Raw genomic sequence first — 20,447 nt, forward strand, 5'->3', positions numbered from 1 at the left:
TTATTTATATTTCTATAATTGTGATAAATTTATTATTCGATAACGTATACTGTACCTTAATCTGCAGTAGAATAGTGCTGCTGATATTATATTGCATATACTAAGACATCTGAGCTGAGATGGCCCAGTGGTTAGAATGCGTGCATCTTAACTGATGATTGCGAGTTCAAACCCAGGCAAGCACCACCATATATATGTGCTTAATTTGTGCTTATAATTCATCTCGTGCTCGGCGGTGAAGGAAAACATCGTGAAGACATGACATGTGTCTAATTTCATCGAAATTCTGCCACACGTGCATTCCACCAACAAGCATTAGAACAGCGTGGTGGAATATGTTCCAAAATCTCTCCATAATGGAAGAGGTGGCCTTATCCCAGCAGTGGGAAATTTACAGGTTTTTACTTTACTTTCCTTTTACTAAGACAACAACCGGTTCGAGTTATGTGGCTTGTACTCGAAATTAAAGGGGAAACGTTAAAATCCGATCAGTATACACCAACGCGCATTTGAGCAGCATTACCTTCAAAACTATGTACCAAACAAAGGCCTATGAGAGAAGTCAGTACCGTCCAGTAATAGAACATTAGCAGATTGTTACTTCATAGCTACACAATACAATCAAAATGATAATCGAATTACGTCCAGAGATGCATCGAATCAAACTCGAGTGCTGTTACATACAAATTGCTTTCAACGATATTGAAGGATGCATTTAGACATAGAACGCATATTAAATACCATAGAAATATGAACATTTTTCTCATATGATATTTTCAACAACAAATTCTTCTGTTTTATAATATTTCAGAAACAAGGCCCAGTGGTTTAATCGTGCATCAAAACCGATGAATGCGGGTTCAAAACCAAGCAAGCTTCACTGATTTTTATAGTACTTAATTTGTCTTTATAATTCATGTTGTTTCCCACTAGCTGAAGCTGTGGCTTTACTCCTTAAAAGTGAATTAAAAAGAGAACCCCAAGTCCTTCCCCATTACTCAAACTATCTCCATTCCAAATGTCATCTAAATCGGTTCAGTGGTAAAAACCTGAAGAGGTAACAGACAGAAATACTTTCGTATTTATATATAGTTTTAGTGAAGACCTCAAGGGCAACCTCGACAGTTTCCTTCCGTCATTTTATTTTTATAGTTAGTCTCAAGATGTCCAATAAAAATATTTATTATTATTTTTGTTTTATAAATATCAACTTCAGCCAAAATATGACGAATGTGATCTATCATCAGGATTTCCTTTAGATGAATATCTTCTTATGGACGTCACACAACCAAAATAATATCACAGCTGTGTTATTTTATTTGAGTAACTAGAATTTAGCAGTTCTTAAAACTTCATATCTCAACTCAAATCAATTTATTCCAGAAAACTTCACAATGTAGTGTTTTTGAATTTTTGATAATAATTAAAAACTACCACCGACAGACTCTAGCCAGAAGAAACGGCGAGAAGCTCGTATAGTTGCTGTTTTCAAATAAAGAGATTTACAATGCTGTTTCTTACAATAATAATTAGTGTCCTGTGATGGAATTATCTCATACATTAAAATCGTTATTCGTTATCAAAATAACTTGTGACGAACGCGACACTTACCAGATCCCTACAACCTATAACTACACGTAAAATAAATTAACTTTCGTCATTTAAATAAATGTACCAAATTTTCGTTATTATCTTTTTGGTTCAAAAATATATCACGTCTTTATTGTTGACATTTTAAGTAATAAGTACTCCTCAGATTTATGCAAAATATTATAGCAATTTTTTAAGTAAACAGTACGAGTTAAATGCATCTCCAGTATTGCCCAATAAATCATTTTTGGACGTGAAGTTATCCCTTAATTCTTAAGAAACGATAAGAAAAAAAAATAGATATCTTGTTAGATAAAAAATAATTCGACTTTATTCCACTCAAACTGAAATGTTTTCATTCCAATATCTCTCTCAAGCCATTAATCAATCCCGTTAGACTCCCATCTGGAGTTTCCTTCCTATCCTCAGTCAATCGTTTATAACCTTTCAACTAAGTTTCTCTAAACGTAACTTTCCTAACAACAAACTAAACAAATCCTTCGCAATATTGCATCTGTTATAGTGTCTGTTTGTTACGCTTAGCCACTCAACTACTCATGATTTTTTGCATACAATTTTAATCAATTTCAATTCGAAACAAGCAAGACGTCAACACAGTATAAAAAAATAATAACAACAGCGTACAATGACGTAGCCATTACAGTTTGCTGTGACATGGTACCACAAGCACACATTAATATTTTTTTATGGTATAGGTTGGCGGTCGAGCATATGGGCCACCTGATGGTAAGTGGTCACCATCACCCGTAGACAATGACGCTGTAAGAAATATTAACTATTCCTTACATCGTCAATGTGCCACCATCCTTGGGAACTAAGATGTTACGTCCCTTGTGCCTGTAGTTACACTGGCTCACTCACCCTTCAAACCGGAACACAACAATACTGAGTACTATTATTTGGCGGTAGAATAACAGATGAGACGGGCTTGCACAAAGCCCTACCACCAAGTGAATATATTACATATTATCCTTTGTTACACTAACCGTTTTATCTCTCAATAAAGATTTGCATCTATAGAGTGAGTCTGTTTGTAACGCTTATCTCAACTATTCGTCATGATTTTTTGCAAACAAAGCGGTATAGAAAAAAAGGATAGGTTACCTAACCTACCTACATGCGGGTGCGTGGACGGCAAATAGCCGTGAATTATTTGGAAATGTTATTTGTAATCTTAGGCACATATTGTACATGATTGTTGATCTTATAGCTGTTTGAGCAGACTGATTATTGAATGGAGACCGCGTGTTAGCTAAAGCAGTGTGTGGGTTACGTAGGTAAGTGGGGAGATGGTATTCACGATAGGGATTGTAGGATAGCTGAAGATTGGGATAAGTGGCGTGCCATGGGTGAGACTTATGTCCAGCAAACGATTAACACGGACTGATTATGATGATAATGATTTTTTTTATAGTATAGGTTGGCGGACGAGTATATGGGCCACCTGATGGTAAGTAGTCACCATCACCCATAGACAATGACGCTGTAAGAAACATTAACTATTCCTTACATCGTCAATGCGCCACCAACTTTGGGAACTAAGATGTTATGTCCCTCGTGCCTGTTACACAGGCTTACTCAAAAACTCACTGATGATAATGAATCTCAAGATCTACCAGTCTGATTTGAATAAGTATTTTTGCGCTCAGTTACATATTAATTGAGAAGTATAAATGGTAATGAAATGTACAAATTACGCCACGACCCGGCGACGAGGGTGGCACTTGGCAGTTACGTTTAACTCGGTTTAAATCGCGCGAAGCAGCTGTTCCTAATATAAACGTCTAATGATTGACAATGTAATTTATATACAAAGCACTTATGTAATAATTACTCATTACATAATATAAAACAAAGTCGCTTAACGCAGTCTGTCCCTATGTATGCTCAGATCTTTAAATATACACAATGGACTTTTATGCGGTTTTTTTAAATAGATGGACTGATTCGAGAGGAAAGTTTACCTAAACTTACCATAAATCCCGAACTACTGAAATTACAATATGTATAGGTATACATATTGCAATTTCAGTAGTTCGGGATGGCCAAAATAATATTATCGTTTTACAATGATGCTTCAATGTCTCTATCTTTGGTAGAATGCAATACATTAATTACAGTTTTACAAATTATTGATCAATTAATTAGAATAATAATGGTATATAATAAAGTAAATTAAATATAGCTCCAGCTATATTAATAATATGCAATAATAATGTGATATAAATTATGATATAGAATCAAATGTCATAAAACCGTATTGAAGGCTAAGGTTACTCTCGTAACAATATGTATAATACATGCCCAACATAATTTTGATTTATAGTGATAATAGTGATAGACACAGCGGTTTGTTTTGTCTCATGACTGAAAAATTGTAAACGTTATTAGACATTCTGTAGTATATTTATTAATATCAGCAATGTACTCGAACGGAGCCGGGCGGGTCGCTAGTTATATTACAAATGAAATTTTCTAAATACTAAATATAAAACATACCGTACATTTTATTTCAATAAAAAAATATATTAAAATAGAACCGCAGACGAAGAACTCATATGTGGCATAATAGATGTTTTATCTAAACAAATCGCTACAAGGAGAAGTAATCCCTACACGTGAAGACTTAAGGGCCAAAATAGCATATGAGAACAAACTTGTAACCAATTTGAATATAACGAAACGCAAAACTGTTTGTTAAAGGAAATAAGAAATCAAATCGTAATATTCTTATTTATTCAACGTACGAATTCGCTCAACCCTCTGTATCGGTGATACCATATGAAGGCATCCTATTACCGATTTTTATATTTAATTAAAGTGCTGAATTTAAATTAATAAACATATATTTTGATAAATGTTCTGGACTGTTCCAGATATTACTTAACCAAGGAACATAAAAATAATGTACGTAATTTATACTAATAATTTGAGTAAAACAATCTATTGAGTTAATCGCAATAACTATATAATATCATGGGAATTTCCCACAGCTGGGCTAAATCACTCCGTACGTTGAGAAGAGACTGTATTACAAAGCGCTGCTCCCTGTTTTTCCTTTGATTTCCTTCGAGCACGAGATTAATTATAAACACAAACTAAGGAAATCAATAACTTGAGGTGCTGTTTGATTGATTTATTTCCATGATCTTTGATTATAATTCATATATTCTCAACACTTGACCATAAAAATATAATAAACTTTCCACATATATTCGTTGGATTAATTCCAACTCGAAAACCATGGTAACCCTACCATACGCCGCAGATTGAAACGGTTTTAGCCGATTTCATTTCGCAAACATTTCGACCGATCTTTACCTTTTTCAGCTGCGCAAATAGGGAGCCACATGTTGGGTTTTATTAGGGATAATCATCATCATATTCATGACTTTATATCTTTCAAAATATTTAGAATTTTCACTAAAATATACTTTATCCAAATAAGCTTTTAAAAAATTGGATGCGTGATTTTCTTATGTAACGACAGATCTTTTCAACCGACTTCCAAAAGGAGGAGGTTATCAATTCGTCTGTATTTTTTTTTTTTTTTTTTTTTTTTTTTTTTTTTTTTTTTTTTTTTTTTTTTTTTTTTTTTTTTTTTTTTGTATGTTTGTTACCTCATAACTTTTCACTGGGTGGACCGATTTTGATAATTTTTTTTTTGTTTGAAAGGTAGTGCTTCCCGTGGGGTCCCATTTTTTTTATTTTTTTTTTCGATGATGGTATCCATGTGAAAACGACATAAGTCTTAAATTTGCGTTATGTATATGCGCGACAAATAGGTGAATAACTGAAAATCACGTTAACCAATTTTGATAATTCTTTTTTTATTATAAAATATATACTTCAAGAGTAATTTGGTGAAAGTTTGGTAAGGTTCTGAGCACAGGATCCATGACAAAGTGACGGAACGTAAGGGAACGGAACAATTCTGAGGAGCACGTTAGCGATACTCGGTCGAATCTTTTATTTATAGGTTATTTGGATATTTGAGTCACCTTCCGTAATGTGGTTATGTTTATGTAATTATCATAGTCGAATATTATAATCAACTAGCTACCCAACCCGGCTTCGCACGGGTGCAATACTGATACTAAATATACTACAGAATTTGTTTATATACGACATCACATCGCAAACTTCTAAAATTATCAGTGTTTCTTTACTATATTGTTCATGTATTATATGCACAAACTTTCCCCTTGAATCACACTATCTTTTAAAAAAAACCGCATCAAAATCCGTTGCGTAGATTTAAAGATATAGGGACAGAGAAAGCGACTTTGTTTTATACTATGTAGTGATGGAACTCCTATACGGCTCGCAGTTAGGGTGCGATATGGGGCAGAATTTCTTACTATCTTTAATCAAATTTTGTGTATGTGATGTGATGTCATATGATGTACGAAATATAGTTGGTCTTTTTCAAAGTTTTTTTGCTGAGTTCGATTACAGCTCTTTCGAGGGATCCTTGTAGTTCACGCCGCGTGACGTATTAAATCCGCATTTTCGAAAGTCTATTTTTGCTTTATTCGCAAGTTTCCTTTGAAATTGTCCTCGAAGTAGTTTCTGACTCATATAAACGGAACGCTTAATCTATCCATATTAAAAAAAATTAGTTAGTCAACATCAGCTTCACTTAAAATCAAAAAATAAATAAAATTTTAACAAATAGAAAAACCGACTTCAAACAAAACACTATTTTAAAACAAATGAATATGCACGAAAAAGTAATAAAAATAATTGCGTATTCAACATATTTTTTAGAGTCTTCCTAAGTTAAATGAAATGAAAAATATTAGACTACTTAAAAGTCGATTAACGATTATATCATGTAGTTATAATTATTGTTATATTTGGAGTCGGTGTCAGCCAATAAAACCCTACAGTATATCTATCAAAAAACAATACGAGAATACTTTAACAAATATGTTTTTTACAAATTACCATTTTACACAATAATATACTGGATCAATCAAGGGGCTCGTATCGCTTCTTTCTTTTGATTGTTAGGGCAAGGGCACCGTGGCTGACACCGGCTCCAAATATACCAATAACTATAACTACATGATATAATCGTTAATCGACTTTTAAGTAGTCTAATATTTTTCATTTCATTTAACTTAGGAAGACTCTAAAAAATATGTTGAATACGCAATTATTTTTATTACTTTTTCGTGCATATTCATTTGTTTTAAAATAGTGTTTTGTTTGAAGTCGGTTTTTCTATTTGTTAAAATTTTATTTATACATACTACTGACTAAAGAAATACGTAAACACCTGAATGACTATTAAGTCTCAATATGGTTCGTGCAATTTTGAGGTATTAATTCATTTATAGCGCACATGCATAATGCAAATTTAAGACTTATCTGGTTTTTATAGGGATACCAGCATCAGAACAGGATAACTTTAAATTATTTTTTTAAATAAATAGCACCGACTTTAAATTGATCACCAAAAAGTAATAGAATAATATGATTTAAACACGTATGAGGTAACAAAAATAAAAAAAAATACAGTCGAATTGATAACCTCCTCCTTTTTGAAGTCGGTTGAAAAACTATTTCTAACAATTATTCTTGACTATTAATTTATACCGTATTATTATCTAACAGGGATATTAACCTTCAGTCATTTTCAATGTAATTAATATTCTCTATGAAAGGTGGATTATTTGGCTGGAAACAGTTCTGACAGTGATAAATTACGTAGTAAAATTTATAAGTCTATTTTACAAAATATTATTTAACTTACTAGATTTTATCCATTCACAAAAACTTTAATAAATATGAATCAATGTTACGTTTTGCTTTAATAAATGAATTTGCTTTGTAGTTATTATTTGTGCAAATCCATCTGAATACATATCACCCATTTTCTATCTCAAAACAGCACTAGTATTATTGTGGTCTAGTTTTAAGTAGGGAGTGAGCCAGTGGTACATTTTAGTTCCGAAATTTAGGGGCACATTAACAATGTAAGTAATAGTTGTGATATTTCTTCAAGTGTCTATGAAAAGTGAAATAAAAAAAAGTTAATACTATATTACTACGCGACTAGTGCAGCTTATTTTTATTGACTGTACTTGTCGTCTTCGCGTTTGGACTCCACTTCCAATTACCATCAGGTGATGTAGAGTCATATGCGGACCCGGAAATTATGTAAAAAAAGTTAATACTAAAAAACTTCATCAAATTTTTACGCTTACTGTTCGTATTAATTTTACTGTCAATATATATATATTTGTTTCATACTCAACGTGCCAGTTCGTTTTTCAACAGCCAATAAAATCGATACAATAAATATGATCGTCAAAGAAAAAAAAAGTGCATTAAAATCTCGTTTCAGAACTATAATCTGCAAGTAACATTTCGCACTTTTCTCCCATTAATTAAGGCTGACGTTTTAAATATGCAGCTGGAATTCAATTTCAATTCGCTTTTATATTAATATTTAAAGTTTTAATAACGTTTCTTTTATTTACCCGTTTACGGTTATTTTTATATTTAAATTAAAATGTGCAAAGTAAAGATTTTTAAAAGCTCCGTATTATGTAATGAGTTGGTTTTTGTGCGATGCCATTTTTTATTTTCGTCTTTGGGTTTGACTCTTCTCCAACAGCAGAAATGGCCCAGTGGTTAGAACGCGTACATCTTAACCGATGATTGCGGGTTCAAACCCAGGCAAGCACCACTATATATATGTGCTTAATTTGTGTTTACAATTCATCTCGTGCTCGGCGGTGAAAACATCGTGAGGAAACCTGCATGTATCTAATTTTATCGAAATTCTGCCACATGTGCATTCTACCAACCCCCATTGGAATAGCGTGGTGGAATAAGTTCCAAACCATCTCCATAATAAAGGCCTTATCTCAGTAGCGGGAAATTTACAGGCTGTTACTTTGCTTCTCTTGTACTTGGGGGTCACTCAGTCCTATTTTTACCTTACAACGTGAATGCACTATTTCATGAGGATCGTATTAGAAAGTGAATTGCTAAAGGCTCATTAAAAAATAAACCTATTTGCGCATATATTATATTAGTTCTTTATAGTAATGATATTGAACTAGTTCATTGGTTTAGAAAAACTTATAAGCCTTTACACCCCACCCCAGTCGTGGTTTCGTGCTGAACGGATAATATGTTGAATTTTTCCGTAGCTCGGAATTGTAATTGGAAATTGGTGAACACATGGATCTTATGGTGTATTTACATAATATATTAACTAATAGTCTTCACAGATTAAATAAACAAAAAAAAAAAGATTTTCTTCTTTTCAACCGACTTCAAAAAGGAGGAGGTTATCAATTCGTCTGTATTTTTTTTTTTTTTATATTTGTTACCTCATAACTTTTCACTGGGTGGACCGATTTTGATAATTTTTTTTTGTTTGAAAGGTTGTGCTTCCCGTGGGGTCCCATTTTTTTTTAATTTTTTTCCGATGATGGTATCCATATGAAAACGACATAAGTCTTAAATTTGCATTATGTATATGCGCGACAAATAGGTGAATAACTGAAAATCACGTAAACCAATTTTGATAATTCTTTTTTTATTATAAAATATACACTTCAAGGATAATTTTGTGAAAGTTTGGTAAGGTTTTGAGCACGGGATCCATGGCAAAGTAACGGAACGGAAGGGAACGGAACAATTCTGAGGAGCACGTTAGCGATACTCGGTCGAATCTTTTATTTTTATGTTATTTGGATATTTGAGTCACCTTCCGTAATGCGGTATGTTAATGTAATTATCATAGTCGAATATTATAATCAACTATCTACCCAGCCCGGCTTCGCACGGGTGCAATAATGATACTAAATATACTACAGAATTTAATCGAAATTATCAGTGTTTCTTTAGTATATTGGTCATGTATTATATATACTAACCTTCCTCTGGAATCACACTATCTATTAAAAAAAAACCGCATCAAAATCCGTTGCGTAGATTTAAAGATATAGGGACAGAGAAACCGACTTTGTTTTATACTATGTAGTGATGGAACTCCTAAACGGCTCACAGTTAGGGTGCGATATGGGGCAGAATTTCTTACTATCAAATTTTGTGTATGTGATGTAATGTAATATGATGTACGACATATATTAGCTCTTTTTCAAAGTTTTTTTGCTGAGGTCGATTACAGCTCTTTCGAGGGATCCTTGTAGTTTATGCCGCATGACGTATTAAAGTCGCATTTTCGAAAGTCTATTTTTGCTTTATTCGCAAGTTACCTTAAATTGTCTTCGAAGTAGTTTACGACTCATATAAACGGAACGCTTAATCTATCCATATTAATAAAAATTAGTTAGTCAAATTCACAAGCTTCACTTAAAATCAAAAAATAAATAAAAATTTTAACGAAAAGAAAAACCGACTTCAAACAAAACACTACTTTAGAACAAATGAATATCCTCTAAAAAGTGTTAAAAATAATTGCGTATTCAATATATTTTTTAGAGTCCTCCTAAGTAAAATGAAATGAAAAATATTAGACTACTTAAAAGTCGATTTACGGTTATATAACGTAGTTATAGTTATTAGTATATTTGTAGGCGGTGTCAGCCACGGTGCCTTTGCCCCAACAATTAAAAGAAAGAAGCGATACGAGCCCCTTGATTGATCCAGTATATTATTGTATAAAAGGTAATTTGTAAAAAACATATTTGTTAAAGTATTCTCGTATTGTTTTTTGATAGATATACGGAATAAGCTTGAAGTTAACACCAGTTATTACCCATATGTCATTGCTAATGTCCCTCTAAAACGCCTTAATACAATCAGAGATCTTGGTGTGATTTTCGATGAGAAGCTTACATTTATTCCACACATAGATAATATAGTCACCAAAGCCTCAAAGATGTTGGGTTTTGTCCTGAGGAACAGCAAAATATTCCGAAATGTACATACCAAAATAATTCTATATAATAGCTTAGTAAGAAGTATACTAGAGTATGGTAGTGTCATTTGGAGGCCACATTATGCAACACACTGCCTAAGAATAGAGAGGATACAAAGGCGTTTTCTCTACCATCTGGCGTTCTCTCAAAGAAAGGCTAAAGAACTCTCTTCGTATAATGAAAGGCTAGCATTTTTTAAGATACATAGCTTGAGCCAAAGAAGAGATTTGTTGGATTTGATGTTTTTGTATAAAAGCCTTAACAATATTTATGATAATCCAGATTTAGTATGTAAGATAAAATTTAATGTTCCCTCTCGATATCCACGCAAAACAATTAATCCTCTTAGAAGACCTTTTCGAAACACTGTTTTGGGCAATAACTCACCAATTTCCAGGATGTCTAAAATTCTAAACGATAGTTGTAAACATTTGGACCCTTTTAGGGACTCACTTAAAACATTTCGTTATAAGTTTTTGAACCACCTGTAACCTAATTTTTATATATAGAGATTTTAATAATTTTTTACCAATAAGTTAATACATTTTTAATATAATGTAATAAATGTTTTATAAACTTCCTAATATTTGCATGCTGTATCTGCCTTAAAAGATAATGCATTTAGAACTAAGCTACACTGTAATTATTTTTACCCAATATTGTATTAATGTAATTATCACTGGTGGATCTTAAATAAATAAATAAATAAATAAATAAAAATAAATAGGGTTTTCTTGGCTGACACCGACTCCAAATATAGCTTATAATTTATAATATAATTTATATATAAATATATAATTTTTTATTTATCTTGTCTATTGACTATAATGTTTATGTTTTATATACAAAAACTTCTCGAATCACTTTTTTTTTTAAATGCTCATCAAAATCAAGCGGAAACTTTGTTTTATACTATGTAATAATGAGTAGCGGTTTCTTATGCTATTTAAGTAAACTGGAACGATTTACGTCAAGTTCGAAGAAATATGGGGACATACTTATAAAAAATAAAATTCTTAAAGAATATTCAGTATGTATTTTAGGTAGCAATGAATCTCAAGACTCGGCATTGACATTTCAGGATTTGTTGGAAAAGGTAATAGTTATTCGTGTCATTGAAATATTTTCCTTTCGTGAATAGGTATCCCGTATCCGATGTAATAGGTTTTACAGCTGATATGGGATTTATGTATGAAATATTTTGGGAAAGGATCTATAATAATTCGTCGTTGTAAAATCCCTGATATATAAATGGTTGTATAATATTGGTATAATTTAGCAATATAGGTACTTTTTCTTTCGAAAAATTAGTTATAAATCAAAAGTATTTGGTATAGAGACGAGCCCACCTCGACGAATACATATTCAGAAATGTTCCGATAGCTTCTTCATGTCCACAAAATCATTTCTGTATGTAAATTGTTATAATGGATATAAAATATCGATATTTCTCCAAAGACGGTTAAATTTCGTACGTCAAAATTATTTAAAAAGTTCTAAATGTACAAGAATCATTTCTAATTAACATTATAGCAACGGAATAACTAAAAAATGTTCTTACGTACAATACATTAACCACGTGTAAATTTCCCAATGTTGGGCTAAGGCCTGCTCTCCCTTTGAGGAGTGGGCTTAGTCGAAATTAGTCACATGTTGATTTTCTCACGATGTTTTCCTTCACAACCGAGCTGGAGATGAATTGTGTATTTATTAGTTATTATCTGTGTTTGAACCCGTAATTATCGGTTAAGATGCACGCGTTCTAACCACTAGGCCTATATCATTAGTAAGAAAATTACCAATAATACAATCTGCATCTATTTGCTTATTCAAAAATAGGTAGAAAATTAATAATGACATCCAATTGACCCTTAAATTATTAATTGACAAGTTACTATGTAGCTTAACCCTAATCGTTTGTCACCTGACCTTTGCAACCCTTTGTTTTGCAAACCCCAACCGGTTAAGATTGTGTAATAACTAATAATAATTAATCCGTAAATCCCATTTCAATGATTAAGGAACTTTGACTCACATACATGTTAAACTTGCTGAGTCTGTACTACAAGTTCATAGTTTAAACGAAGCTGTAAGCCCAACTATTATTAATATTACTATAGATTAAATGCAAACAGGCAAATATTTCTAAGAGATTTTACTTCATACTAGCTGTGCCCTCGATTTTGCCGCGTTTGAATTAAACAAGGAAAAAATATTATTCTAGCCTAAGATACTCCTTATCATATCAGTTATATGCCAGTGAAAGTCTCATCAAAATCGGTCCAGCCGTTCCAGAGATAAGTCGAAATAAACAGACAGAAAAACAAAAATTGTAAAAAAATTTATATTGGTATCGTGTATACATATGCATTGAGTAAAAAAGGGCTATTTTAATATTACAAATATACACTCCAATTTTACTATATGTATAGATTAATAACAATCTAACTTTTTAAACGACTTTTAGTTGTGCCAACAGCGTAAAAATGAATACCGTTATTCAATATTGCGTTATACGTTGACTGTCAAATATTTACAATCGGTTCAGACATATTTCGGACCATAAAAGACCTGCAAAACAATCAGCGGTTTTATTAACACAATAAATGGAATCATCCCAATAGAACACTGTATATAAATGATAGTTTTACATGAAATAACTTACTTTATGAATTACTTGGTGGTTGTACTTGGCTTTCTAGAATTGCATCTGGGTAGGTACCACCCACTTATCAGATATTTTACCGTCAAATAACAATACTTGGCATTGCTGGGTTCCGGTTTGAAGGGTGAGTGAGCCAGTAACTACAGGCTCAAGGGACGTTACGTCTTAGTTCCCAAGGTTGGGGCCGCATTGACGATGCAAGGAATAGTTACTATTTCTTACAGCGTCATTGTCTATGGGCGGTGGTGACCACTAATCAGGTGGCCCATATGCTCGTCCGCCAACCATTAGCATAGAAAAGAGCATGCAATGTTGTGTAACGTTGACACAAGATTAAGTGACTTTACGAAGTGAAATAGCTTGTTACAAATATTAGTTTAGGATTAGCGATCGTACATGACATATTGGCGCTTCGCACTTGACTGGACTGTGGAACGTGTAGGTCAAAGGGCGATTGCTCTTTGTAAAAACTGCTCAAGCGGTTAACTCGAGATTGTTCAGGCATGCTCTTTGCAAGTTCTAGTTTATATTTCTCTCTATATTTATTTATATGTAGTGTGTAATCGTATCTCCTACCTGGAAGGTTGTATGTGTGTTTGTTACTCTTTTAATAAAAACCTACTGATTGGATTTGAATGAAATTTTACATTAATATACGTTATACATCAGAGTAACACATAGGCTACAATTTATATAATGATTTTATATAATTTGGTCATAATATTACGACACATATCAAGTATCCGTCCGAACCCGGAGCGAGTTGCTAGTAAATTCATAGACTTATAGAGTTATAGAATATAAAAAAATTCTCAAAAAAATTATATATTTGCAGTGATATTTCTTGATTATTATTATTAAATAAAAACATTCTTTATTCTAGTAGGTTTCAAAACCGAATTAAATGTAAACCAACCACAGGTTCGGAATGATTCTACCGCAACAGTCAGTAGTTATACAAAATTAAATAGATATATATTGTACTAGCGCCCCGCCCCGGCTTCGCACGGGTCCAATGCTGATACTAACAGAATTTGTTTATTTACATCACATTAGAAACTTCTAAAAGTATCAGTGTTTTTTTACTGTACTGTCCATTTATAGCTATACACAACGAAACTCTCTCGCATCACTCTATCTATTAAAATAAAAACGCATAAAAATCTGAAGGATACTTAGGGACAGACAGCGGTAAGCGACTTCATTTTATACAATGAAGAAAATATTATGCAAAGAAAACAAAACAATTCCAAATAAAAACCAAAAATGAATAAATATATATATGCCAAAAAATCCAGTAATTTTTATAAGTGAAAACGAAAATGTAATTGTATTGAATAATAAGTGTATAACACACAACCAGACCGGCTGAATCAGACTGGGGTATTGAGTTCCCTTTTTGCTGCTATTGCGTCGTGAACGTGACACGAATAAATTCGATTGTATGAAATTATTGATATTTTTAAACCTTTGTCCCGTAACGTAACGAAATTAATGTTCACAGACTAAAAGAAACAGCTTCAAATTTTTTTTTTGTTATTAATATTTCATTTGTAATTTAATTTCACATATTTTAATACTAGTAGCCGTGGCGTCATGTGTTAGGCGAAAATAGTAGGCTATGTAATTTTTTGTCGTTCAAGTTTGCTTCATACCAAATTTCATCAAATTCGGTTCAGGGATTTGATCATAAAAAAGCGACTGACAGACAGGGTTACTTTCACATTTATAATATTAATTAAGATATTTAGATTTTAAATCGCTTTGAAGTTCTACGATAGTGAATTGTAAATATTTTACAATTATATTATTACTATTTAATTTATATAAAAGAACACTGGGACAATCTTCTTGTATAAATGTGCATTTTACATACATTTTTAATAAGATCGGGAGCAAATGTTTCTAAAATTTACGAGAGCGTCGCGAGTTTTACCAAATCTTGATTACAATTATAATCTCGAGAATCGCCAAGCACGAGATGAATTATAAACACAAATTAAGCACATGAATATTCAGTGGTGCTTGCCGGGGTTTGAACCCGCAATCATTCATTAAGATGCACGCGTTCAAACCACTAGGCCATCTCGCCTCTGCAGAAATATATATTCAACAATATTATTCGCAGTCTATAACAAATTCGTTTGCGCGAAACAGTTTGTCGGGCATGTTCAGCCTTTTAGCTTTTCTAGTGACTTAACACGGCTGAATCATGTTTGGTGTTGGCCCGTTTATGGGGTCACGTTGTTTCCCGCGAAAATATTTGCTCAAAGGATTCGTTTTCGTTTCGTGATTTCGCCGCGTGTTGAGGTATTTGATTTGCTGTTTGCACCTATGAAGATGTGACGTGAATGTGACTTATATTAAATATTAATTTCAGGTGTTTAGTGGTGGGTCGATGGTGTAACTTTTACAATAATATAAATAAATAAAAATATAAATAAAAATGTGTTCCGAAGTGCGTCGTATTGAACGATCTACTACATTGTTCTATGTAGAACTATTATTTTGCTTGAGTAATAAATATATAAAAAGTAACTAATTTTTACTTTATATATCAGAGGTTTTTTCGTCAGATAAGAAACAATAGTATGAATAGTAGTCTTCTATCTATCTTCTATAATGAAATAAAAATAGACAGAGAGAGAATTATTTTCGCATTTATAACATCCAATATTATTATAAATAAAGGTCAGTATAGATAAGGTTACTATGGATAGAAATAATTAAAAATCTATTTTTGAATCTAAGCCATTGATCAGAATAATTGACATTAATTCAACCCAGCACCAGTCAGTAGAAATATTCAACCTATGATTGCTTTTTCAATTCCGGGGAGCATCTGTGTTATAAGTCTCATGCTTGATAGTGAAGAAAAAATATTCATGAGTCGGAAAATATTTAACATTTATGTATGCACCAATCCGCATTAAAGCATCGTGGTATATACTCCCAGCCAGACATGACGTTACCCAGATGTGTTCTATTTACAAGCTCTTGGTTTTAAATGTTTTTTCATAAAGAGTTGCATTTCTTTTGATGCGTTTTTCTAGTCATTTATAATGTCGGATTTTGCAAATAAGCGGCTGTATTTTATCTTTATCTGATATTGTATCCTGCAAATACTTTATCACAAGAAAACTAATTTGAAAAGGCTTTGTTCTCGAACTTTGTTTCCTGAAGAATTCTATCTCAAACCTTCAAACAATTTTGTTGAATTCCGGCCGCCCATAAAACCTCTTTTTTGTTTTATAACAAGTTTTGACGCTTATTGCGGCCATGTGCAAAGATAAATACAATTTTTTCGAATTCGTTTATAGAAAGTATATGAAAATTTTATATTTGAAATTGAAATCAATTTCTCCGCTTTTATTTATATTGTGTACTAGCTGTGCCCGCGACCTTGTACGCGTTTGAATTTAACAAAAAAAAATAATATTGTAGCCTAAACTCCTTATTATATCTGTTATCTTCCAGTGAAAGTTCCGTCAAAATTGGTCCTGCTGTTCCAGATATTAGCTGGAACAAACAGACAGACAGTCAAAAATTGTAAAAAATGTTATTTTGGTACATGTAACGTGTATACATACATATGCATTGAGTAAAAAAGGGCTAAAAAACAGACACTACAATTTTATTATATGTGTAGATATTTGATGTATTCAGTGTACATACAAACCTTCTTCAATCATTCCGTTTACTGATCAAAACCGCGTTAACATCCGTTGCATATTTTAAAAGATCTAAACGTACAAGACGTCGGGAAGCGACTTCGTATTATCCTTTGTGAATGTTTTACACAAATGACAAGTTCGACAAGAATTAGACTGTATTACGTCTTTTGTTTTTTATTTGACATGTGTAAATGCTTTTAAAAATTCTACTTGATATACAACAACAGCCTGTAAATTTCACAATGTTGAGTTAATGCCTCTCCTTTTGAGGAGAAGGTTTAGACACATTCCACCACGCAGTTCCAATGCGGGTTGGTGGAATACATGTGTGGCAGACTTTCGATGAAATTAGACACATGCGGGTTTCCTCACGATGTTTTCCTTCACCGCCGAGCACGAGATGAATTATGTACACAAATTAAGCACATATATATATATAGTGGTGCTTGTCTGGGTTTGAACTCGCAATCATCAGTTAAGATGCACGCGTTCTAACCACTGGCCCATCTCAGCTCAGATGTCTTAGTATATGCAATATAATATCAGCAGCACTATTCTACTGCAAATTAAGGTACACTATGCGTTATCGAATAATAAATTGATCACAATTATAGAAATATAAACAATTAATCGATAATATAACATTCGTTATAGGATTTCATAAATGTACATGAATGATCAGTGGTGCTTGCCTGGGTTTGATTGGTTAAGATGCACGCGTTGAAACCACTTGGCCATCTCGAGTCTTGATATGCTCGATTATATATTTCTTTCTGTGATCAACCTACGCAAAATATATTCTGCTATGAAGCGTTGATAGTTCGATATAATATCGAATGATATAAGTATCGAATATCAAGTTCGCGTAGCCAGCCACGCGTAAGTGATGCGTGTACAACCTCGACAGAAATCTATACATATATTAAACCGAGCGTTGAATAATGTTTAGTAAATTAACTAGACATTATGGTGATACAAGTTTAATTATAAATTTCATTTTGAATATGATTTATTTGATAATATGAGACAACACCATTACTCTGATCCCAATTTAAGCAGCTAAATCACTTGTGTTATTGAAAATCAGAAGTAATGACGGTACCACAAACACCCAGATCCAAGACAACATAAAAACTAATGATAATCTACATCGACTCGGAATCGATCCCGGGACGTCGGAGTGGCGTACCCATGAAAACCGGTGTACACACCACTCTGCCACGGAGGTCGCCAAAACATATTATCGATATATTTGATGAAATATTGATATCTACTGAGATGGTCCCATCCAGCGAAGTCTAGAAATTAATTAGATTTCAAGAGTTCTGAAATACGTATAAACACTTGCAATCGAAAACATCGAACATATGCAATATGCATATGCAATAACATACAATATATGTTTATATAATAAATTATTACATAATCGAGTATCGAATGTCCGATATACATACTATTTACGCGCTGCTTTGCTTAGAAAATATAAATATATTTACAAAATAACTTAAAATATTACATTGATGTAAGACCTCTTTGTTTTCGTCAAGGTTGCATTCGTAAGCGATCCCGTGGCGTCCGCCGAAAGACGGAGAGGGTACCGCTAGTTTTTTAGTGGGTAAACCCGGTGTGCTTGGGTGTACTCGGCGTTCAGGGCTCCGGGCAGTCCCACACAGCCCCCCACTTTCCATCACGTGGAGGAAGCGCGTAATGCGTTTTTCCAGCGAGAAAAAAAAGAAAAAAAAACCTCTTTGTTTACCACACTTTTTTCCAATTAAAATCATGTCTATGGTTATATCCATTCTTAGGCTGTATATTTGTATACCAAATTTCGTTTAAATCTGTCCAGCTGTTTTGGTGTAAAAGCGAGTTAGACAGACAGACATACATTCACATTTATAAAATTAAGTATTAATCGCAACAGTCAGTTTGGTTTGTTAGCCAGTTGTGTTTTCACATTTTTCAGTAAAGGTTTTTATTTAACAACCCATAGTCCCATGCGATTTCTCTACCAATAGCAGACATGAAAGTTGCTACAGTTTTTCGCAAACAACGCATTGTTCATATTTCAATTGTGGTACATTCTAGCAGGCTGGCTAGCTCATAAGGCTAGAGATTAAGGGTTCAAATAATAAGAGTTTATTGGGTTTTTCGCATCGATTCGCAATAAAGATGCTGAAAAGATTGCATGCTCAGGTATATTTGTTCTCAGATCTGTTGTGGGGATAACTGTTTGTATGTGGTAGATTACTAGCTAAATTAGCCATCCAATTAAATACCTAATATACTATTTAATACAAATAAATATATTTACATTAATAATTTACGCTGGAACATAATTATTTCCTTGAATGCTATATATTTACAACATCGCGCTTATATTGAGTAATGCAATACTGAAGGGCGTCGTTCAACCAGGGAACAACGCTCTTTAATAAAGTGTCTAGGCTGAAATTAAATACTTAGTTAATATAACTAGCTAGGACATACATGTATATACAACAACAACAGCCTATAAGAGTTGGAACATATTTCATCACGCTGTTCCAATGCGGGTTGATGGAATTCACATGTGGCAGAATTTCTATGAAATTAGACACACGCAGGTTTCTTATGATATTTTCCTTCACCGCCGAGCGCGATTATAAACACAAATTAAGCACATGAAAATTCAGTTCTTGCCTGGGTTTGAACCCGCAATCATCGGTTGACATACACGCGTTCTAACCACTGGCCAAAAAAAAGAGTTCGCAAATGACAATAATAATACAGCTTATATATAGGTCTAAGTATACTTACAATATGGATTTTACTGAGGTGAATCTTTATTCTTTACAGAGATCACGATCGCCGAGTAGTTCCGCGCAAAGGCAGCTGGATGAAGCGGATCTCTTTATGGATCTTATAAAGGATGTCGCCAATGAATTGGATATAGACGTTCTGTGCCATAAGGTGAGCAATCTTGTTTAAAATCTGTACTCTTTCATTCTAAAGGCACCTGCAAGCCCCCCGGTGTTACAGATGACCATGGGCGGTGGTAATCACTTTCCATTAGATGACTAATACTTTTTCGGCAGTAGAATAACAACAACAACAGCCTGTAAATTCCCACTGCTGAGCTAAAGGCCTCCTCTTCCTTTGAGGAGAAGGTTTGGAACATCTTCCACCACGCTGTTCCAATTCGGGTTGGTGGAATACACAAGTGGCAGAATTTCTATGAAAATTTGTCACATGCAGGTTTCCTCACGATGTTTTCCTTCGCCGCTGAGCACGAGATGAATTATAAAGACAAATTAAGCACATGAATCAGCGGTGCTTGCCTGGGTTAGAACCCGCAATCATCGGTTAAGATGCACGCGTTCTAGCCACTGGGCCATCTCGACTCTTAATAGAATAAAAATAGCTAAATTATTTCAAACTAGCGATCCGTCCCGGCTACTCACTGGTGGACGAAAGTTTATTTTTTATATTTTATCCTTTATTTACAATTTTTTGTTGCTTTATTCTGACATTTTTTACAATTATCGATCTATTTCAACTTATATACACAAAAACCTTACGAAGACCTCTGTATATTAATGAAAACCGTAT

At 33.2% G+C, this 20,447-nt stretch overlaps 1 protein-coding gene across 1 annotated transcript in view; it reads left to right on the plus strand.

Moving 5' to 3' along the window:
• The window catches only part of LOC124539674 (cGMP-specific 3',5'-cyclic phosphodiesterase-like), a 153,465-nt gene that overhangs the window by 95,523 nt on the left and 37,495 nt on the right, over positions 1–20,447 (plus strand). Inside the window, exon 4 of the mRNA XM_047116990.1 lies at positions 19,695–19,808. Coding sequence (XP_046972946.1) covers positions 19,695–19,808 — 114 coding nt within the window. The remainder of the gene's footprint in view (positions 1–19,694; positions 19,809–20,447) is intronic.

This window comes from Vanessa cardui, chromosome 23 (genome assembly GCF_905220365.1).
Source record: "Vanessa cardui chromosome 23, ilVanCard2.1, whole genome shotgun sequence".
In the NCBI taxonomy this organism is placed as follows: domain Eukaryota; kingdom Metazoa; phylum Arthropoda; class Insecta; order Lepidoptera; family Nymphalidae; genus Vanessa; species Vanessa cardui.